The 23985-nt window shown below is 44.4% G+C and overlaps 1 protein-coding gene across 1 annotated transcript; it reads right to left on the bottom strand.

Annotated features, from left to right (window-relative positions):
- Positions 1-1311: 1311 nt before the first annotated feature.
- Positions 1312-11239, bottom strand: LOC140322638 (asialoglycoprotein receptor 1-like). Its single transcript, XM_072399193.1, has 10 exons — positions 11219-11239; positions 10609-10699; positions 10186-10299; positions 9925-10020; positions 9786-9842; positions 9217-9288; positions 6404-6478; positions 4731-4882; positions 2637-2743; positions 1312-2426 (listed from the first exon to the last, which is right to left on the bottom strand). The coding sequence occupies exons 2-10, from the start codon at positions 10694-10696 to the stop codon at positions 2285-2287; spliced, it is 903 nt and encodes a 300-aa protein (XP_072255294.1). The 5' UTR covers positions 10697-10699; positions 11219-11239; the 3' UTR covers positions 1312-2284.
- Positions 11240-23985: the final 12746 nt, after the last annotated feature.

Here is a 23985-nt window from a genome sequence, read left to right as displayed (position 1 = left end):
ATACGGATTGGTGGCTCATTGTTTGTATTTTCTGGGAAAGATCTGCGCCCACAGTGAGCTTTGTCTGTAACTGCAATGGTGTTACATGTAGCATTAATAAAGCCGGGCCCTTACTTGGTGAATACCCCACCCAGGGGGTAAATATAAATCACTGGGAGTTAGGGGAATTCATAGTAGGTGAAAAGAAAAAGTATGGAAGTCTCTCGATTTTATCCCAATCTATTCCACTGCAATGGTCCTCACTGGTCAGCCAATGACTGTTGGGGAATGGTTGACCTTCCTCCTCTTCATTCCGCTCCTCCTGATTGGCCCAGATCTGACAGTGAATGTCAGTGGGAAGTCTCATTCTGCAAGGCTCAGACATGGTTAGGGGAGACGGAACACACACCATTCACCTGTGATGGATGATCGGTTATTTGGTATCTTTGACTTGCTCAGGTGCTAAGAGACTGGCGGCAGCACAATATAAAACGGATAACACAATAAGAGCATGGCAGCATTTCATATTACACCGCCAGTCATATGCAGATCCCTGTGCATAAATAGAAGAGTGGGGCAATGAGCGGAGGAGATTGAAGAAGAATGAGGAGGAGTAGGGCCAGTGGAGAGAAGGATGTACAGAGATAGAGCAAGGGGAAGAAAGTGAAGAATCGGGGAGAGAGGGGATCTGGGACAATATTCACACACGGCCACACGGTGAATCCTAAATGCCTTCAAGCATTAAAAAGTAAGGCCTGATGCACAATTTTATGTTCTCAGTACACACGGGTCAGTACCAGGACCTTTGCAGGTTGCTGCTCCTTTGATTCACCCGTGTAGGATGTGAATGAAGCGCTTTGTGAATATGGCGTACCGAGGAGTCTGTTTACTTTTGCAATCTGTGAGGTTTTATTAAAGATTTACTGGAAGAAGACTTGCCCCTCTGCCCCTTTCTTTCAGTTCCCCCTGTTACTTGTTTAATATGTAAGACATTTAGGATACATTTCCAGGAGTTTTAAATCTAATTCAGGATTGAAAAGATTTGCCAACTAATAGCAAATCATTTCAAGAAACCCATTCCCGGTTTGCTGGATCACCCTGGTTCACCCATGATAATCTGTCTTCTCCAGGCCCATTGTGTAATGCAAGTTTTAGGGGGATTCAGAACAGTGAGGTTTTTTATATTATTGTATATACCTCGTATATAATCACCCACCTAATATATAGCATTGGTACTAGATCCAGCATCTGGTAGGTCCAATATACAACGATGGGACAATCAAGGCACCATATGTGCTGTATACATCAAACACCAACAGCAGTGATTTTGGTTTCATAAAATATTTATTCATCATACACAGTCATGATAAAAGGAACTTTACACAAAGATGGCCGCTCTGTAAACCATGAACCCAACAATATTGTGTCATCTCTATAACTGCCTCTGATTTTATATCTCCAGTAATCAATGGTGGTTGGATCTCCATCAATATCTGGGCTGCTTCATGAGATATGGAGATAATAAGTGCACACTGACAATGGTTTGCAGAAAGATGGTTGGCAGAATCTCCTGGTTCTCCCCCGGCTCTAGGGCAATAATACCGGGTCACCCATCAGCACAATTCTGCCGCAGAACCCTATATGTGATGTTCTGGCCAATTTTATGGTCGTCCCCAGCAGCACAGTGACTGGTTGAGTATAAATCGGGCAACGACTAGATTGGAAGTTGGGATAAGACTTTAGGTTAATGTTAGGAATTATTTATTTTATTTTAGGTTGAGATTCAAGGTTGATGGCTACACTGAGGGGAGGGTTAGGGTTGCCTCAAAGAGTTCACTATTTGCCTAAACACTGCTAATGTTGGGGCTTCTCCAAAACTGAATGCTGGAAGTTCCAAAAAACACTACAAACTACGGACTCATCATATGACCCAACACAGCATGGAAAGCTGGAAACGTCTTCAATCTCTGGTGGGGATGTTTGATAAGGGTTGTAGATATGAGGAGGGGGGGTTCATTGAGGGACTTTGGGTGACATTATTAGGAACCTCTCCCCATCCTCACGTTTTGTTATAGATATTTGGCAGAAGTGGTGATGTTTGATGAAGGTTGTGGCTATGGGGGGGTCATTGAGGGACTATGGGTGACATTAGGGGAACCTCTCCCCATCCTCACATTTTGTAAAAAGTACTTGGCAGAAGAAGGAACTCTTTGACTTCGCATGTCCCCCAGGATATATTTATAATGGTTTCGTAGATTTTCCACCACTGTAGAATGGTGAACAGGAGATGTCTGACCAATGCAGCTCAAATCTTCTCTTTCTTCTCGCAGATATATTGGTAACTCGTGACGCAGAAATCGGACTTCCAGCTCTCTCCATCTTCCATATGTGCACAACCTAGATGTCTCCTAGTGAACCAGGAACTAGGCTCACCATCTTCCCAGAACCTGCCGGAAGAAAGGAACATTGGTGACCAGGCCAGAGCTGGAACTTCCCAGAACCAACTGCCAACACGGCCAAAGTGCGTAAATCTTACAGATCAATCAGAAATCTGAAAATAAAGAACCTGCAAATATGTAGAGCAGGTGAAACCTTCAGGATATGATCAGCAAAGGGACGTGTGAGCCAAAATGTCACTATAGAAATCCCGGACTTACTTTGCCGTTGCCTCATACGAAGTCCCATCCACCCACTTCCAGACTCCATTCTCAAGCCAAAGACCAATCCACAAACTCTGAGACTGAGAAATATTCCCCAGAAAATTCTGGAAAACAAAAAGCAAGAGACAATCAATGCAATGTGACCACAGCAAACCTTTATAAAATTAACCGGAAGAGCGTACACTCTAATGCCCCAGCTCTGACATATTTTGTAGTGCTGTACATTGATGTACCGGGGTCACTCATATCTTGCTAATGTGTGAACGGACCAGGAATCATTGGAGGTGTATAAATGGAGAGTGAGCGGAATGTATTTCTGTCTTCTTGCCCCAGCCATGGTGTTCCTACTGATAGGACAATGCTAAGGTAATGGGGGGCAGCATAAACATCAGGACTGGAGAAGAGGAAGAAGAACAAAAACCCTGTGTGCTCTGATGAGTGTGAGATGTGGACGTTTGGTGGTGCTCAGCCCCCTGTACCTGCATATCTGGTATATGAGGACTGCCCACCATACTTAGTTATAGTTGCTGCACTATACTGACCCACATGCAAGGACCGACCAGGTATTGGGGGCTTCAGCTAAGAGCAGATTTTGCGTGTCCTTGTCTGCATCCCACACACCAGCAGCACCTTTATACACTGGCACATTCACCATTTATTCCCAGGGTGAATATGACAGGGTGTAACCAATACAACAATACAAGGATTAGAAAGTTAAGGGCAGTAATCTGCAGCAACCAATCAGAACCCTCCCTGATAAGGGCAGACCACTAGATGATCCAGATGAATTGCACTGAGTAAGCCCTTCTGCACCACCCTGGACCTCTATAAGGTGCCCCACACAGCATAATGATATCCCATATATATATATATATAGGAAAAGCTTTGGTTGTCACCATGGATAGACTTCAACCTTGTCACCCTTTTTTTAATCTTCATTACATGGGGTATCAATTGGATCAGTACTTCACCCAAGGGAGATGGGGCTATTTGTGTTTTTTTTATCCTTACAGGAAGTGACAAGTAGTGTTGGTGTTCGAATTCGGGTTGTCCTTATATTGGACCTGAATATGGCCGTTCCAATTCAGATAGATCTGACCCGAAAAAACACGGGATTCAACAGTAAAAATTTTGGGGAAAAATATTGTAAAAACCGTGTTCAAAAAAAAATGAATTTTATAGTAATTTATTAAATGTTGTGTTTTTTATACTAACTTTTTTTTACATGTTTTCCCACAATGACAATATAATTCCCGCAGTTGTGCAGCCGTGGGAATCCCCCTGTCATTGCGGGATCTCAGCCCACTAGAGGTGATGATCGGGGACTTGTCCCCATTTATCACTTGTATTGCTCGGAGATCGTAGTGGAACTGTAGAGCTAACCTGCAGTTCAGCTCCATTGTGACGTCACGTGGGAAACTGAACTGCAGGCCTCTGTGGTTCCAGTACAACGTCCGGGCACTACTTGCCCCCATTCATCACCTGTAGTGCCCTGTAGTCTTAGATAGAGAATCTCTTTCCAAGAATACATCGTTGTAGCACAGCACGGCAGCAGCAATTCGTGCTGTACTATGTATTCTTGGATAAAGAAACTTTCTCCAACAACACCTACAACTAAGAAAGGGCTGCATAAGAAATCTGATTGCTCTTGCAGCCTTTAAAGCTCCCTAAATAAACCCGAATTCTCATTGACTTCAATGGGACCAATTCGTCATTTGATCACCCAGAGAATTTCTCGCTGTTTGACCAACACTAGTGACAAGGACATGGCAGATATTATAGATTTTATACTATTAGATATCAGCTGTACTTGGTGAAAATGTTCTGGGCCTAAAAAGTGAATCCTAATGCAGACATCCCATCCAAGGAATAGCCGGTAGAAATAATTGTAAATCATTTCTGTTCTTTACATTGGATACACTTTCATTCTATGAATTCCCGAGCATTGGGTAGGTATGCCCATCAGCTGATTTTCTCCAGGTCGCTCAATGTATTGGTGGCTGTGCTTTACAGAGGAAAGCCCACAATAGCAGCCGCCATATTGTCATGTGACTGATATAATGATCATGGCCTACACCTTGGTATCCTCACCATCTCCTGCACGCTATTGATGACCACCAGGTGAGCCTTCTTATCTTCACAGTGCTTCTTGGCGTATTCCCATGGCCGCGTGCTACGGGACAGATAGTAGCAGTTGAAGCCATAATGCGTCCAACCCTCGTCACACAGCGAATCCTTGGTGCCTGAGAGAGATAAGTGAACGGAGGGGATGAGAAAGTCATGCAAACATTCATTTAAATTTGCCCCAAACATTCCCTTCTGCCCTCCAGTTGTATCTGCTCCCCTCCTGGACTGATATTACTGACTCTGATTTCACTGCACATTGGGAGCTTCTCATAATGTGCATTAGAAACTGCAACAAATCTGATGGACTCCGCCTCATTTCCTGGCTGGAGGAGGTCCAGGATCTCTAGCCCCTCCTTTCCCGGCCCGACTGTCCCTGACTTTCAAAGCAATGGAAATGATTACTGCATGGATGAAGGTGTTTATTATGGTGAGCTCCTCTCTGTTCCTGGAGGATTTGTATCCAATATAGACAGCCCATCCTCCCATGAAAATGTTTCCTATTCCTCCATTCTGGCACCAATTCATTGCCTATCTACCTGCAGATGGCACCAGATTCCAGGCTTGCAATTGCTGGGTAAAGCCGTTCTCTCCATTCATTGTGTATGTGGTCACCAGTCAGAGTTCAGGTACAGGTCAGGTTATTGTCACCACACCTTGGTGCTAGAGACCAGGGCCTGAGCTATCACTATTCTTCACCATCTGCCAAGGAAACCGCCATTCTAGCCTGATGCTACCTACCTATGGTGTACCTGAGGTTCCGAGTACATTCACTAGAGAGGAGAACATCACACTCATCTCCAGGGCTTGGATAGTTCTCATTATTATTAATCTGTATTTATAAAGCGCCAACATATTATGCAGCGCTGTACATTAAACATAATCCCAGAACTTCCAGGACCCCACAAACACTCAGCACCCCAACCTACAACCTACAGCATTCATTGTGCCAAGGAAGAGGCATCTGGGACTTTCTACCCCATCTTTCTGTAGACACGAACCAGGCTTTACTCCCCAGGAGGATCGGTCCCCATGCCTGTACTTCCCTTGGACGGGGAGGTCACCACGGGTCCCTGTCCTCGGTATTCCATACTGCTCAAAAGAGGATCTTTGCTCCTCGGCTAGCACCATGGAATGGCCCTTTAAAACTCAGAAAAAGTTATATAAATTCCCATGACAGGGGACAAACTTTCAATCAATGGGAGAATTGGAACCCATAATTCATACTACAGCAATAAAAGGGGGTCAAATCCCTTTACCTCCCTACAAAGGCCCAGCAGGCCTATTTCTCCATAATTAAGACATGTGACCATTCCCTGAATCCCCCAGAAGGGGCCCAGTGCCTTATGGAAGAGATACCCCCCTCCAGGGAATGTCCTGATTGGACCACAGGCAGAACTATCAGTTCACAGTCCATGGAATTCATTGTCCATTATTTATAAATCTTCTACAATGTTATGTCCATGGCTTCGGGAGAGAAGAACTACAAATGTATAATCATTGTTCTTCCATATTTGTGACTCTTTTATCCTGAATATTACAAATAGGGGAAATATACATGAAACGATTATAAGTTCTGGTACATTGTACAATATTGTATTACATAATTATATATTAGTACCTGGAAAGGATCAACTTACCATTTTTGTTAAGGATTTTGTCTGTTATTCTCCCCACTGCGGCCAAAATCCACTGATTGTCACTGGTAAGAGAACCTGTCATATGAACAATGTACAGGGGGAGGATTAGAAGGACGGTAGCTGGAAAGTCACTGATCCAACATTTCCCATTGCTCGGATATCTGCATTACACGTTCTGATATGTTATTTATCAATAATAAATTCCATGATTTACTAGAAAAGAATTTTATATTCAGGAGAATCAAATAATTAGCAGATTTGTAGAGTTGGAAATGGAAATGTTTAGCTGAAGTCAGGCCTCCAAGGTGTTGATGAACTTTTATTTCTTTATTTTTTAATAAATGATTCAACATCTTGAGGAAGACATAAGAGTGAAGGATAATAAATCTGGGAGCAAAGGGTGGGGGGTCACCTCTATTGTGATGGCCATTGGAGAGGATGGGAATAAATCCAAACTAAAGGCAATATGGCAAAGCAATTGGGGGTAACTCCATATTAATGGGCATTGGAGAGGATGGGGCAACTCTGTATTAATGGGCATTGGAGAGGATGGGGGCAACTCCATAATAATGGGCATTGGAGAGGATGGGGGCAATTCCAAATTAATGGGCATTGGAGAGGATGGGGCAACTCTGTATTAATGGGCATTGGAGAGGATGGGGGCAATTCCAAATTAATGGGCATTGGAGAGGATGGGGCAACTCGCATTGGAGAGGATGGGGCAACTCTGTATTAATGGGCATTGGAGAGGATGGGGGCAATTCCAAATTAATGGGCATTGGAGAGGATGGGGCAACTCCATATTAATGGGCATTGGAGAGGATGGGGAAAACTACATTTTATTGGACATTGGAGAGGATACGGGAAACTCCAAACTAAATGCAATATGGCAGAGCAACTTCATATAAATAGGCATTGGAGGGGATGAGGTAAATCCATATTAATAGCCGATGGAGAATATGGGAGCAATTTCATATTGATGGTCATTGGAAAAAATGGGGGCAACTACATAATAATGGCCATTGCAGAGGATGGGGGGCAACTACATATTAATAAGCTTTGGAGAGGGTGGGGGCAACTCTGTATTATTGGTCATTGGGGAGGATGGGGGCAATTCCATATTCCAATTCTGCATTTTTGTGTGAAAAGCCCTCTCCATTCTCTTACAACATTGACCCCAGTGATCAGGGTTCCTCCAGAAGTTACACAGTTGGCTTTCACGGAGGACAAGAAGAGCCCAAAGAGTGAAAACCCAGAATTTGCACTAAAGGAAATAACTGCAGCAGTCTGCACACTGGCCATGACCTATGATTTCTTTATTGGATCACCCAGATTCACCTATGAAAGTCTTTCCCCTCCATTTTAATAAAGAATTTTAATAAATCAGATGCAAAGTGTTCATTGGTAGGGTTTCTTGCATTTTATGTCTATTTGGAATGTGTAGATGGCACCAACCATGGTCAGGTGAGCGAGGATGAGACATCACCTACTACAAAGTGACCAAAAGACTTTCAAAGAATCATGGAATTCACTGGAGCCCAATCCCCATTTCACAGATAAATGGGATTATGGGACGTATACACAGCGGGGATCTTTTATACCCCAGCATTGTCTCCCCATTATTATTACAAGGCACAGTTACCTGTTATTTCATCAGACAAAAAGAACTTCACCAACGACTCAATATTCAATAATGGGCATAGGAGAGGATGGGGGCAACTCAATAATAATGGGCATAGGAGAGGATGGGGGCAACTCCTTAAGAATGGGCATAGGAGAGGATGGGGGCAATTCCATAAGAATGGGCATAGGAGAGGATGGGGGCAACTCAATAATAATAGGCATAGGAGAGGATGGGGGCAACTCCATAAGAATGGGCATAGGAGAGGATGGGGGCAACTCAATATTAATGGGCATTGGAGAGGATGGGGGAAACTTCATATTAATGGACATTGGAGAGGATACGGGAATCTCCAAACTAAAGGCAATATGGCAGAACAACTCCATATAAATAGGCACTGGAGGGGATGAGGTAAATCCATATTAATAGCCATTGGAGAAGATAGAGGAAATCTATATTGATAGTCATTGGAAAAAATGGGGGCAACTCCATATTAATGGTCATTGGAGAGGATGGGGGAAACTTCATATTATTGGCCATTGGAGAGAATGGGGCAACTCTGTATTAATGGGCATTGGACAGGATGGGGGCAACTCCATAATAATGGGCATTGGAGAGGATGGGGGCAACTCCATATTAATGGACATTGGAGAGGATGGGGGGCAACTGCATATTAATGAGCTTTGGAGAGGGTTGGGGCAACTCTGTAATAATGGTCATTCCGTGTTGTGGGAAATGTTGCATTTTTTGTGTGAAAAGCCCTCTCCATTCTCTAACAACATTAACCCAAGTGATCAGGGTTCCTCCAGAAGTTACACAGTTGGCTTTCACTGAGGACAAGATGAGCCCAAAGAGTGAAAACCCAGAATTTCCACTAAAGGAAATAACTGCAGCAGTCTGCGCACTTTCTTTATTGGATCACCCAGATTCACCTATGAATGTCTTCCCCCTCGAGTTTTGCATCTTATGTCTATATGGAATGTGTAGATGGTACCAACCCGGGTCAGGTGAGAGAGGATGAGACATCACCTACTGCAAACTGGCCAAAAATCTTTCAAAGAATCATGGAATTCACTGGAGCCAAATCCCTATTTCACAGATCCAACATAAATGGGATCATGGGGCGTATACACAGCGGGGATTCTTTATACCCCAGCATTGTCTCCCCATTATTATTACAAGGCACAGTTACCTGTTATTTCATCAGACAAAAAGAACTTCACCAACGACTCAATATTCGTCACTTTTCTTGTTACATCTAACTCTGAGGAGAGAGGAAATCTATCAGTTATTAAATTCACCCAAATCAGCCCACACATTCACATGATCAGCCCACACATTCACATGATCAGCCCACACATCAGTCACAGGTGCTATGGCTGCCGATATAAACCATTGGACAGGAGAGCTGAGCTCTATACAGATCCTTCCACTTACCTCAATGCCATACCATGGGGGGTATCAATACTCTTAGATGCAGAAAGAGCTCTGCTGGTGTTACATAAACAGCAGATCTCTGATAATGGATCTCGCAACCCCCAGAATTAGGACAAAGGAAACCCGGCCACTGATTATGGCTCCTGGAAAGATGGAGCAGCCACAGAAATAGTTGGAAGGTGGAAGAGGCCCAGCCGGTCTATAAATCCCATCCATGACATTGGAGTCAGCTCTCCGGTGTTTGTACCCCAAATATTCCTCACTGCCCAGATAAACTTCAGGCCACCAATTGTCCTCTGTACCCCTTCATCCCCCCAAACTTACTTTTAAACTCATCCATAAAGCTGTCAAAGTGTGTCAGTTTCTCCATCATCTGGAAGTCTGGTAGAGGAGAACATTCAGTGAGAAGATTGAACCCCCACATCAGCCATTGTCTCTCCCCCGCCATACAACTCATACTTACTATCCACGTACAGTTGGTCTACTCGCGAGTGAACTTCAATACTCAGATTCCTTAGCTTCATCTCCAGGCTGCGCTCCGTCTGATTCACTCCCTGACCTACCAAGAGAAAATGAGAAGATATCAATGGGAGGGGAACCCTCCAATGTGGAGCTTGTGGTGGAGGATGAAAGTTTGATGGGGAATCTATGGAGGTGACACAAGGAAGACGTCTGATGGGGAGAACTAAGCTATGGGTGACGCCAGGCTGGAAAGGAAACTCACGTGTCATGGTAATAATGAGGATGATGATGATGAAGATGAATCCAGTGCAGACTGCCGAGAGGAAGCAGATGAGGCCACTGGAAGGTTCCGGAATTCGCTTTCCTATCATCATTACTGAAAAAAGTAAAAAACAAAGGCGATTCAATGCTTCAACTCCAAGCAGATGAGGCCACTGGAAGGTTCCGGAATTCGCTTTCCTATCATCATTACTGAAAAAAGTAAAAAACAAAGGCGATTCAATGCTTCAACTCCAGATTTATTACCAGCATACAAGATATGAGCTACAGGACAACCTGATCACTTAGATCACCCCACTGATACCCCAACACTGATACTCCAACACTGATACCCCAACACTGATACTCCAACACTCCTCACACATGTATGTAAGGGCCATTGTCTCCTCATGGTAGGGCTACCTACCCTGACCTATCTTGCTCTTTCCTCCAGGAACATTCCTTGGATTAGGGTCCTCATGAAGACTTTGGAAATCCTCATACTTCACAGACATGACCTAGATATGGCGAAGGAGATATTACGGATGGAAATAATCGATAATGTATGGATAGATAGATATATAGATATATAGATAGATAGATAGATAGATAGATAGATAGAGGAAGGATGGATGGATAGATAGATGGATGAATGGATGGAGAGATAGGTGAATGGATGGCTTGATGGATAGATTTAGATGGATGGATGGGTTGGATTGATGGAAGGATGAATAGATGGATTGATGGGTGGGTGGGTTGGTAGATGGTTGGATGGCAGATGGATGGATGGATGGGATGGATGGATGAATGGATGAATGAATGAAGGGATGGAAGGATGGATGGATGAAGGGATGGAAGGATGGATGGATGAAGGGATGGACGTAGGGATGGATGGATGAATGAAGGGATGGAAGGATGGATGGATGAAGGGATGGAAGGATGGATGGATGGAGAGATGGAAGGATGGATGGATGAATAAAGGGATGGACGTAGGGATGGTTTGATGGATATTGATAGTTTTAGATGGATACTCTCACCTTGCAGTCTTCGGTTTGCCGCTCTCTGTGGCTCTAAAGATTTGTTTCTGTAATACTTTGATGTGTTTGTGGAGTATTTCTCCTTTGCGGTCTCTCCACCCCCTGACCTCCCATTCTTTCCAGTTAAATATTTCATCATCACTCGGGCATGACTGATCATTTCCCTGTGATCCTCACACCCAGCAGAAGTCACCTAAATTCTCATTAAAGTTTTAAAGAGGACAATTGAACCGCTTGCACCTTAGATTATAATATAACGTATAAAGTTATATGATGCCAGTACATTCTACCAATGTATAAATAAGAGTGAATTTGGATGAATGTTTTTCACTCTAGGACATGAGGGTATTTAGGACCCCTCCTCCACAGACAGGTTCTCTTTAAAAAATCTGTTACACCTCCTAATTCCACAACTTTCATTATCGGAAAATTATTTATAAAAGAATATTGCCAAGTGTACCCCTAATAATTAGCAGGATGTGCTCAATGTTGTAGGAAGGACCCCCCATCAACCAAACATTCTCGGTGCTTCCAGGTGGAATAATCAGTAAATCGAAATGTACATTGGCACATTTTTCAATTTCTGTGCACATAATATACTTCAGGTCTGAGGGAGGGGAACTCCACTTGTGTGTTATTCCTGTTCATAGGGCAAACAAGGCAAAATACAGATAACAAAGACATGAAGAGCTGGGCACTGCCATGGAGGACTATGTATCAATGCAGCATGGGGGCACTGCCATGGGGGACATGTACCAATACACATGGGGGCACTGCCATGGGGGACATGTACCAATACAACATGGGGGCACTGCCATGGGGGACATGTACCAATGGAGAACAGGGAGACAATCACTGTAGATAAGAAACTTGAACAAATAGGGAATGAAGAGCAGGGAAATGCCTTTGGGGAGATTTACTAATGCAGCATGGAACCAACACAGCCTGCTGACCCTGGCACTGCTACGGAGGAGTCTTCGTAATGCTGTAAGTGGAGCTGTACTCTTCCATGGAGGAGTTGTATCAGTGTGGAGTGCTGCATACTACCATGTGTGAATGTCCAGTGCACCCAAGCAGTGCGGTGATATTGGAAGGACTGAAGGTGCTGGGTGACACCACCTGTCCTCGATACTTTTATGTCTTTGGGTGTTTCTGTTTTTTAGCTGATTTTATTTTCCAGAATTAATGAAAACAAAAGTTGAAAGTTTTCCAGAGAAGCTGAGAATGGGAAGTGAAATGAATGTTGTGGCGCTTCTATCACTCACACTTCCTGCTAGGGAGACGGTTGGTGGCTGGGTCATTCTGTTTGTGTCTGAATGAATCATTTCACTTATTGTGAAAATGTTTACATTCACTTGTAAATTGATCAGTGTGAGATGTTCTGATTTATTGATTTCAATTATTTTATATAAACTTTAACAAACCCCAAATAATACTCTTACACAAAGAAAACCCCTTTAGGTCATGTCAGCTGACTGAATTTCATATAAAGTGAAAGAATTTCCATGTTGGGAGTGAATTCTGAATCCAAGGATCCCGGATATGTTTCCACTAAAATCCAATTATTCATTTATAACGGAGGAATGTTCCCATTACTTCCCAACCAATAATATAATACTACAAACTGATATTTGTCAGGGCTGCGAGGTTTAAGATGTAACCTTGTTCCTCTAGTCAGAGTCCTACTGACGTAAGATGAATATTTTCACCCAATCTGTGGTTAGAAATGGACCCCCAAATATGAAATTCCCCGGAATGTGACATCATGTAGGGGGTAATTGTGCTGATTCTGAGTGGAGAACATTAATAGAACATTATAAGACCAATATTCTACGCCAGTCCTCTGCCCACTTCTCCACCCGGAGATCTCTTTCCCGCTGAGGAATATAACGAGGATTACTTAGATTCTGGATACGTTGAAATAAAGGTTATGGGGTTCAATGTAATGGAGGGGTCCCGGGTGAGAGATAAAGCCCAATGTCGTAATGTTCTCTAATGACAGACCAATGAAGTATAGACGTCTCTGTAATAAATCAAACATAATATATTATTAGAATACAAATATAATATCTTTATTTGTAGCTCACCTCTCAAAAGCTTCAAGAGATTCAAATCCCGGAATAAAAAGAAGGAAGTACAGGTAAGTGAGGAGAAATGAATGGATCCATCAAACCATCCCGTACACGTAAAGTATTAGCAGGACATGGACTTTACATTTTGGGGTTGGCTGTAAGCAGGGGATAGCAGAGATTGTTATTAGTGTACGATAATCAGACTCCAATGTACAGAATCACCATCAACATTAGCTGCAAAGTAATATTTCGGGAGGTTTGGAAGCCCTGCACCCCCTTATGTAGAAATGTTATTAGTCTACAGATCCTTCCACATAAAAGAATTACCAGTCCTCTGAATGGAATGGGGGGGCAGGGACAGAAATGGAGGATCTAGGTATTGGGGTGTATTGTCACTTTTATTGGGTTTATTCTAGACATCCATGATGGATAATAACCCAACCAACTGGGGGGCTGAGGGATATGGGGGGCTGGCGACATGGAGTCGACCAACAAACCAGACCTGTGGCCCTGACAAATATGAGCTAGTAGTGGGAATACAGCGCTGCGTAATATGACGGCGCTATATAAATACTGTATAATAATAATAATAGGAGTGTTGAGGACGTGATTTCAAACAATCATATCCATATCCATTATATTTCATAACATATCAGCCAGATACAGAGCTAATTGTTCAGCAAATATTTCTAATACACAGCAGGGACTATTTTTGTGATTTTTAATAGCTGCAAGGACCTGAGAAATATCTGCCAGCGTATCTGGGGATTTTGTTAGCTTTAGAAATAGGAAATAGTTGGGGAGTCACATAAAGGGATTAGAAGATTGAAGCTATCTACAATTGGAACATGGCCAGCAGAAGAATGGAATCCTATTGGTGTGATCCCGTCAGATCTGGAAATGTAACTGGCTAGCCAGAGGAGATCCCGCTTTATTATTGCGCACATAATAATTACATTGCAACCAACAAAGTTGTTTTTCAACATTTTTATCTAGTGATAAATTGGATAGATCTGGAAGAATAGTATTGTAGAGTGATCGGGTGTCAATACAATCTTAGATTTTACAATCAGAGAGAGAAACTTCTATGGAACAAAGATTACTTCTAGATCAGGAGTCGGCAAACTCCGATACGCCAGATACGCCAGTGGTTCATTCCGGCTTAAAGCCCCCTGGCCGATCCGGCTTAATGCTGGCCAGCAGAAGCCGCGGGTTGCTGGGGGATTGGCCAGGGGGTGTTAGGAACTACCGGAGCCGGAGTCGCTGGGGGGCCTCCGGAGCTCTGGTGCCGCTCCCTTGCAGTTGCTGCCCCGTTTAGGGAATTTCCCCACAATGCATATAGAGGGGAGGGATTTCACTTCAGGGGGCGTTCCCTGGTGCTGGGCGGGGCCATTGAGGCCGGTCCGGCCTAGTGTGCTCCCATCCACCCCATAAATGGCCTAGCGGCTATTAAACCTTGCCCACCCCTGTTCTAGAGGATAGATTGCAGATTATATGTGGTAATTATATGAGAAATCTCCAAACATCAATAAGATTGTGCTGAAACCTAACATATATATACATAAAACATAAATATAAGGAAACCGTCACTGAATGAGATCTATCCAGACTGCTATGAAATATTACATTTGCATCTCTTATCAGAAACAATTCCTTGCACCTGTGGAAAAATGTACCAAAAAGCTGAGAGAAAAATTGAAATTGCTGAGAATTTGGGGCGTAATATTTGTCTACGAAAATCTTACCACCAAATAAACGAAAAACAACCGGTAGGGTGTGGAATGTTTTTATGAATTAATATTGATCCTCCTCTCTTATTTCCCAGGAGGCAGCATGAAAGATCTTATGACAATATTGGGTCAATGTTCTGTACAGCATTATTGTCATGACCCAAAGAGAACCAAATGGGATTCCCCAACGGTATTTAATGCCTCTTTCCCTAATTATGGTAAATCAAAAAAGACAGATCATTTGTATTCCACGTGGCCCGCATTACCCCTTCTTTTTATCCCTTGGGCACCATCTTACCATTTCAGACCCACCGGCCCATGAATTCTATTAAACTCTAAACAGCCCACAGGGACCTCAGGTAAAAGTTCTGGTACCAGGGCAGTTACAAAGTCCTCAATGGACTCGGGGATACCCCTAATCCTAAAGTTTCCCCTCCGGCTGCGATTTTCCAAATCTTCAAGTCTGATTAAGGTTAAAAGTTCAGTACGAATAATGGAAATTTCTTGCTCATGCGAATCTAAAACTGTAATTGCATCATGTACCACCTATCGGGGGATCTGCCAGCTCACCTGACACCACGGAGCCATCATTGGAATATATATCGGAGGTTACTGACAACTCGCCTGATGTGAATCCCCAATGGAGGAGGCTCCCAGCACCTTAATAAATTGCCCCCCCACATTAGTAGTAGTAGATGGATGGGGCCAGAACGGCTGGGGGCCGAAGTCTCTCCCATGTTGGTTTCCTGGAAGTTTGCCATGTGATGACAGAAGATGCCGGATGTTGCAGACCTGGAGCACTATGCACTCCTCCTGTCAGGCTCCTATAACACCCCCATATTTCCATTTATTGGAGTAATCAGTGAACATGTGGCCCCCGAAAACCCACAGATCCTGAATCCAACAAGTGTCACACCATGTGACATTGTACCCCTCTGCTCAGAGGTCTATTATATTTTATCACAAGTGCCCCCAACAACCCGTTCATATTTATGGGGGAACAAGGTGTGGGTAGGAAGCCGTCCCCACAAACTGGGCCCCCAGTATTGAGGGAAAGCATGGGGCCCGGTATGGTACAGATCAATACCCCACTCAGGACTCCATGTGCTATTCTTGCACTTTAGGGGAACTTTCATTCTAAAATCCTTATAAAGGGGAATCTCAACACAAATAAAAAAACAGGAAGAACAGATTGAAGGTTCCCCTAATGTTATTTAGGTATTTGTATAGGCCACATGAAAAGTCCCTTCCATGGTGATTGGGATTTGTATTAGTAAATGTCCCATAAGTCAGTGCCCCCCCCCCCCAATGCATTTTCTTGACAGTGGTTAACTTATTTCCTTCCCCCCTCCCCCCACGCGTTTCGCTGAGATGACACATTTCTGGAAATAAGTATTTCTGCAGAGATTTCTGATTTACTCATCCATAGTCCCAGCACCATGATGTATGAACATGTCAGCACCGATCATCTGATCATTTTACATTCATCCTACTGTCCCCTTCCATAGTGACAGAGCTCTGTGCTTGTTTTAGCTGCAATAAAAGTCATAATAAATATTCCTAATGCTGCTAATGCTGAATGGGAGCCGGGATTGTAAGAGGATCAATCATCTCACCATTCCGTTACACCTTGATCAATGACAACGTGTGATCTTTCAACTCAGGGGTCGCCAAACTTTCATGGCCATTCCAGTCCCACCCCAATGGCCCCACCCACCACCAGGGAATGCCCCCTAAAGTGAAATCCCTTCCTCCATATGCATTGCGGAGGGGGGGATTTCCCTTCAGGGATCCTTCCCTATTTACCCCTGGTGGGGAAAGTATCAACGCCAGCAGCGGTAAATAGGGGATAACAGCCATGAGGCAGCTCCAGAGATCCAGCGGCTCCGCCCCCCATATTCCTCCGGTAGGCGCGGAACTAGCAGCTAGGCCGTATCTGACCTAAAGGCCAGAGTTTGCCGACCCCTGTTTCAACTCTTCAATAACAGGCCATTTGGGAAAACTGCCCCCTCACTATATAAATGGGGGCAGAGGACCCCCTTAGGTTATTGGAAGAGATGACATACTGCACACCAACTGCACGTTTCTGCTGATTGTTAGCTCTTTGGGCTTATTATTACTTTTATTATTATTGTTGGTGGTTTTGTCTGTAATTTTAGGTTGTAGTTGATTTGATTGCAGTGGTCACTTACCTAATATCTCATCCAGCTTCAGCTTTCTATAAGTGGTGGAGCTCTGGGATGTGACTTTGGGTCAGAGGAGTGGTTGTTGCACCGTACACATAGAATGAGTCATTGAGGAACTGAAACGAGATTCAAATTCTTCTCTGTGAATTTCAGAAGAATTGACAGGGGAATCATTTATAAATAGAGCAACCACCACAAATATTCCAGGTAGACTCATATACGCACAGGTGATCCAGCACTTCCATGTCCATGGTAAGGTTTATTCTTTCAGCCCCAGCTGGGTTTCCATGAACCGACATCATCTCATTTCTCATGTCATCTCTCAGGATCCCAGGTTTGGGCACCTCGTACACATTTCAGGCTTGGAAAAGATAAACAGAAAAGCTTGCTTTTCCAAACTGCCTGGCTCCTCAGGGGTGGGGCCAGACAGACAGCATGGAAATGAGGCAGCCAATTAGACAAGCAGACCAATTCAGAAACCATTTCTGTGAATTCCTTCCCTGTCAGAATACTTTTATCCTTTGCCCAGTGCCTCTACATACATTACATATTCTGAACTCACCCATCTCCATAGACAGAAATATTGTGGAGAAATTCATTACCAAATCTGAGAGTGCAGGCACCAAACTCTGAGCTATTCTTGGTAACCTGCCAGCCTTCTAATATAAATGTACCACAGGAGATCCTAGCCTGTTAGAAACCCACTGGAACTGACTTTACAATCTTTTGAGAATGTCTGAGAATGAATTACTCCACAGTAAATGCAGATTGAGGGATTGCATGGTAAATCTTCTCAGCCAGGGTTCCTCCAGAGGATGCTGGGGGTTCCTCAGTCTGGCGGCTGAGTGATATGGGGGGGCTGAGTGATATGTTACCTAGTACACCTAAATATACACCTAATACCTATCATACACTTACCCAATATCTCATCCAGCTTTAGCTTTCTTTTGGGTCAGAGGAGTGGTTGTTGCACTGTACACATAGAATCAGCATTCTGAGTCATTGTTTTAATAGGAACTGAAACAAGAGATTCAAATTCTTCTCTTTGAATTTCAGAAGAATTGACAGGGGAATCATTTATAAATAGAGCAACCACCACAAATATTCCAGGTAGACTCATATAGGAACAGGTGATCCAGCACATCCTCTGTCCATGGTAAGGTTTATTCTTTCAGCCCCGGCTGGGTTTCCATGAACCGACATCATCTCATTTCTCATGTCGTCTCTGAGTAACATCTCAGGATCCCAGGTTTGGGCACCTCGTACACATTTCAGGCTTTGAAAAGATAAACAGAAAAGCTTCCTTTTCCAAACCGCCTGGCTGCTCAGGGGTGGGGCCAGACAGACAGCATGGAAATGAGGCAGCCAATTAGACAAGCAGACCAATGCAAAATCCATTTCTGTGAATTCCTTCCCTGTCAGCATACTTGTATCCTTTGCCCAGTGCCTCAACATACACCAAACATTACATATTCTGAATTCACTTACCTCCATAGACAGAAATATTGTGGAGAAATTCATCACCAAATCTGGAGGGCAGGCACCAAACTCTGAGCTATTCTTGGTAACCTGCCAGCCTTGTAATATAAATATACCACAGGAGATCCTAGCCTGTTAGAAGCCCACTGGAACTGACTTTACAATCTTTGTTGTAATTTTTGAGAATGTTTGAGAATGAATTACTCCACAGTAAATGCAGATTGAGGGATTGCATGGTAAATCTTCTCAGCCAGGGTTCCTCCAGAGGATGCTGGGGGTTCCTCAGTCTGGCGGCTGTGACATGGCCAGGATATATTTTGGTTGGGCACACAAATAACAACCAACTCCGGGGTATCCTTTCAACAAACTTTATTCCGTAATAAGGTCAAAACAGAAAAGATCGATCCGATAAGGTGCGGTACAGAAGGATGAGGCAGAAGGTGTAGTCAGGGACAAGTCAGGGCAGGCAGAGTTCATGCCAAGGTCAGTAATCCGGCCGGGTCGCTGTGGGTAATAAGTCCGAGCTGACGACAAGACAACAAAGGTGAAAATGGTAATCCAACATACAACGCAGCCAAGCACACGGTAACACAGAGGCTATAAGTTCTAAATACAGGGTCCAAGTGTCCAATCACATTGCGTTACCTGGCGCTATTGGATCGGAAGAAACATATTGAATAATGAATCCCTTGCGGCTGATTGGGCTGCAGGGAAATCAAACTACATGCCCCGCCCCTGCTGCCCCCGGGGGGTACAAGAGGCGCACATAGTACCGGGAGTGCCTTTTACAGTAGGACCCCGGGGCCATGCTGTGCACGTTTGCAGGGATGCTGGGGATGCCGTTCAGCCAAACAGTAATTTGGCCGTGATGGATCCCTCGGCCAGAGAGAGGAGACCTGCTGCAATAGTCTCCTCTACGCTGCCCGCAATCCCTGGGGTCCCCACGGGAGAGGACGACATGGGATTGCTGGTGGGGTAAGTACCTTACAGGTTTGTTTTTTTTATCTTATGCAACCTTTTAATAAAACTGATTGCGGGTCAGTTCCAGAAGTATCTATGGTTTCCAGTGTGCTTCATCCACCACTCGTTCAGTCTGAAAGTACCCCTTACCCCAGAAAATGTGATCCCACAAGGGTGGTATACCATGTATGGTGGGGGATGCGGGCATCTCTACTGGTCTGTAAAATGGAGGATGTGATGAAAGCGTGGATTCAGGCCTGCAGCATGCTACAGCGGTGCAACGCCAATGGCCAACAGAGTGAAACGATGAAGCTTTTGTCTGCCCAGATTGGTGCAATATCAGAGGCCCAGCAATTGGATCGCTGTGTCCCTTTCCCCCCTAGCGGTAATCCTGAGTGTGACTCGGAGTGAGTCCCTTACCTTGCTCCGTCACTGTCCCCCGGCATCCTGCTGGTCCTGGGAACACGTCCTTCCTCGTCGATCTCCAGTCGCCGTATGCAGCGACAATCTCCGGGGATCCCGGTGACGTTGGTACATGCGTCGGTGCGGGCAGGAGGATCAGCGGGAAATTCAAATCATTTTTTATTGAGTCCAATACAAAGAAATATTCATATAATATGTATAATTATAATAAATATATTTTATATATGCTGCTGTACACTTATTTACGTTTAAATATTTTATTTTTATTTTTTTAACAGATTTTTGTATTTAAAGTTTATTAATAAATGTAATAAATATTGGTGCTTTATGCCTAGGAATTACAGCCTACAATGAAAAATACATTTCCATGCAAAAAATTGTACCGCCTTTTGCATGGAAATTTGGATGGAATTAGAGCGCTGGGGGGGGGGGGGTTAAAGGGTAGCTCTACGACTGGCAAAGTTAGGTGGGGACTCTGCTGTACCAGCTCAAATTGTCAGTAAGACTATTAGAGTAAATCACGTTGTGCAGAAAATGACGGTGGCTGATGATGTGGAGGCTTTCCTTTACTTTTGCGTGGATTGCGGTGCCTGAAAGTTGGCCTAAGGAACAGTGGGCCGGGATAAATGTGCCATTTTTGACTGGCAAACCCCAAAAAGTCTAATTTGATTTGGAGCCTGAGGCTGCCTGGACTATGAAAACCTTAAAGTGGAGATCCTTGCACGTTTGGGAGTAACGCTAGCGGTCCGAGCTTAGAGAGTGCACCACTGGGGGTACAAGCCCGGAAAACCGCCCCGTTCACAAAGAATTACTCCACAGTAAATGCAGATTGAGGGATTGCATGGTAAATCTTCTCAGCCAGGGTTCCTCCAGAGGATGCTGGGGGTTCCTCAGTCTGGCAGCTGTGACATGGCCAGGATATATTTTGTCTGGGCACACAAATCACAAACAACTCCGGGGTATCCTTTCAACAAACTTTATTCCGTAATACGGTCAAAACAGAAAAGATCGATCCGATAAGGTGAGGTACAGAAGGATGAGGCAGAAGGTGTAGTCAGGGACAAGTCAGGGCAGGTAGAGTTCATGCCAAGGTCAGTAATCAGGCCGGGTCGCTGTGGGTAATAAGTCCGAGATGACGACAACAAAGGTGAAAATGGTAATCCAACATACAACGCAGCCAAGCACACGGTAACACAGAGACTATAAGAGGAAAGGGTGCTAAATACCGGGTCCCATAAATGGGCAGAGTGTCACATTGCGTTACCTGGCGCTATTGGACTGGAAGAAACATATTGAATAATGAAACACTTGCGGCTGATTTGGCTGCAGGGAATTCAAACTATACATGCCCCGCCCCTGCTGCCCCCGGGGGGTACAAGAGGCGCGCATAGTACCGGGCACGCCTTTTACAGTAGGACCCCTGGGCCATGCTGTGCACGTTTGCAGGGATGCTGGGGATGCGGCCCCGCAGTGTGCTACAGCTGTGTAACAAGACACCAATCACCTACAGAGTGAAACGATGAAGCTTTTGTCTGCCCAGATTGGTGCAATATCAGAGGCCCAGCAATTGGATCGCTGTGTCCCTAGCGGTAATCCAGTGTTACCCTATCCCCCTAGCGGTAATCCTGAGTGTGACTCTGGTGGATATTCCAGGTATTCCCGAGTCCCTTACCTTGCTCCGTCACTGTCCCCCGGCATCCTGCTGGTCCCTGCTGGTCCTGGGAACACGTCCTTCCTCTTCGATCTCCAGCCGCCATATGCAGCGACAATCTCCGGGGTTTCCCGGTGACGTTGGTACATGCGTCGGTGCGGGCAGGAGGATCGTCGGGAAATTCAAATCATTTTGTATTGGATTCAGTACAAAGTAGCTGAATTGAGTCCAATACAAAGAAATATTCATATAATATGTATAATTATAATAATATAATTTAAAGTTTATAATAAAAATATAAAAATTGTACCGCTTTTTGCATGGAAATTTGGATGGAGTTAGAGCGCTGGGTGGTTAAAGGGTAGCTCTACGCCTGGCAAAGATAGGTGGGGTCTCTGCCGTACCAGCTCAAACTGTCAGTAAGACTATTAGAGTAAATCACGTTCTGCAGAAAATGACGGTGGCTGACGATGTGGAGGCTTTCCTTGCTACTTTTGAGAGGATTGCGGTGCGTGAAAGTTGGCCTAAGGAGCAGTGGGCCGGGATAATTGCACCATTTTTGACTGGCAAACCCCAAAAATTCTATTTTTATTTGGAGCCTGAGGCTTCCTGGACTATGAAGGACTTAAAGCGGAGATCCTTGCACGTTTGGGAGTAACGCTAGCGGTCCGAGCTTAGAGAGTGCACCACTGGGGGTACAAGCCCGGAAAACCGCCCCGTTCACAAATCTATGATCTTATACACCTTATAAGAAAATGGCTACAGCCAGAGGGCTTATCGGCTCCAGAGATAATCGAGCGGGTCGTTATGGATCGTTATCTACATGTACTGCCTGCCACTCTGAGAAGATGAGTAACCTATGGAGACCCCAAATTGGTGGACCAGCTTGTGGAAATGGTGGAGCAATATCGTGCAGCTGAGAATGGGTTAACAATTCCAACGCTGGAGCGGACTGTCTCCCATCGAGAGAGATCTCCAGGAACCCCTGGTAAGACTGTTCCAGGGGATATGGGTCCCGGGAAAAGTAATAAGACTGTTTCAGACTGTGAAGAGACTGTATGCATAAGGCCTAGGGAGGGGCAAAGAGGGCAGAAGGGCCAGGTGGCCTTTGAGAGGACTGAGTGGAGAAAGTGTAAAACATTTTGGTTGCCAAGGGTTAGGACATACTGCTGCTCATTGTCCAATAACCCATGGGCCAATGCAATGTGATTTTCTGAAAAAACGTATATCGTTGTTTGCTCAGGTGGTGTGTACTGCAGCTAGCAAAGCAGTCTTGGGAAACAAATGTGTGTGTTGGCGGTTTATGAAAAACCTTTCCCTGCTTTGCTGATCTGAAGAAGCCTTGTAACTCTGGTAAAAGCCGAGTTTGTGTGTCTGTCCAAAAACCAACCTAACACTATAGGGGTCATTTGTATACATGAGGATACCCGTGACTACTGTGGTCAAACTTGATACCCTTTGGGGCTCGGCCACACATATGGTAGGTGTTGTTCCCACATTGTTTCATGATGACATAGTGGGGAGGGATTTTCCATACTTTGGGAAGTTGTGGTAAAACAGGAGTCAGGAAAGCAAGTTTTGCTAAATGGCGAGGGCCTTTTGAAGTTATGGAAAAGGTAGGGGAGCTAACCAGGGTTAAGGAAACCAAAGCAGATCTATCACATTAACCTCATCAAGCCTTGGAAGGACAGGGAAACGTTGGAAGCCATGCCAGTCCTAAATAACATTACAGGTCCCTTAGTACCCGAGGTAAAAGTTACAGAAACCTTATCATTGTCACAGAAAAATGGGGCCAAAGAGTTTCTTGTAAAAAACAGGGATATTTTCTCAGAAATACCTGGGCGAACCACAGCCATTAAGCAAACATTATTACCAAACCTGGGGTTCAGGTAAATCAAAAGCCATATCGTACCCCTGAAGCTAGACGAGAAGCAGTGGCCGAGGAGGTTGGAAACATCCTACAATTGGGAGTAATAGAGGAATCCCATAGTGATTGGCCAAGCCCAATTGTGCTTATCCCAAAGACAGATGGAAGGATCAGATTTTGTAATGACTTTAGAAAACGTAACAATCTGTCTAAATTTGATCCTTCCCTATGCCGAGGGTGGACAAGATTATTGAAATGTTGTGAACAGCTCGATACTTGACGACCTTAGACCTGACAAAAAGCCATTGGCAAGTACCCCTGACTGACAGCGCCAAAGAAAAGACAGTCTTTTCTACCCCAGAGGGGTCATCTCCTTCCAGAGAATAATGGACAATATTT

This window comes from Pyxicephalus adspersus, chromosome 2 (genome assembly GCF_032062135.1).
Source record: "Pyxicephalus adspersus chromosome 2, UCB_Pads_2.0, whole genome shotgun sequence".
Lineage (NCBI taxonomy): Eukaryota > Metazoa > Chordata > Amphibia > Anura > Pyxicephalidae > Pyxicephalus > Pyxicephalus adspersus.
The sequence above is the reverse complement of the archived record's forward strand: the minus strand, read 5'-3'. Positions and strand labels throughout refer to the sequence as shown.

Bases quoted from the DNA above. Each gene is read 5' to 3' on its own strand.
- LOC140322638 (XM_072399193.1), bottom strand. From the start codon at position 10,696: ATGTCTGTGAAGTATGAGGATTTCCAAAGTCTTCATGAGGACCCTAAT. The intron at 6,479-9,216 runs GTAACTGTGCCT...TTCATATGACAG, and splicing joins TTTGTCTGATGAAATAACAG to GTTCTCTTACCAGTGACAAT. The intron at 2,427-2,636 runs GTAAGTCCGGGA...TTCTTCCGGCAG, and splicing joins TCGTATGAGGCAACGGCAAA to GTTCTGGGAAGATGGTGAGC.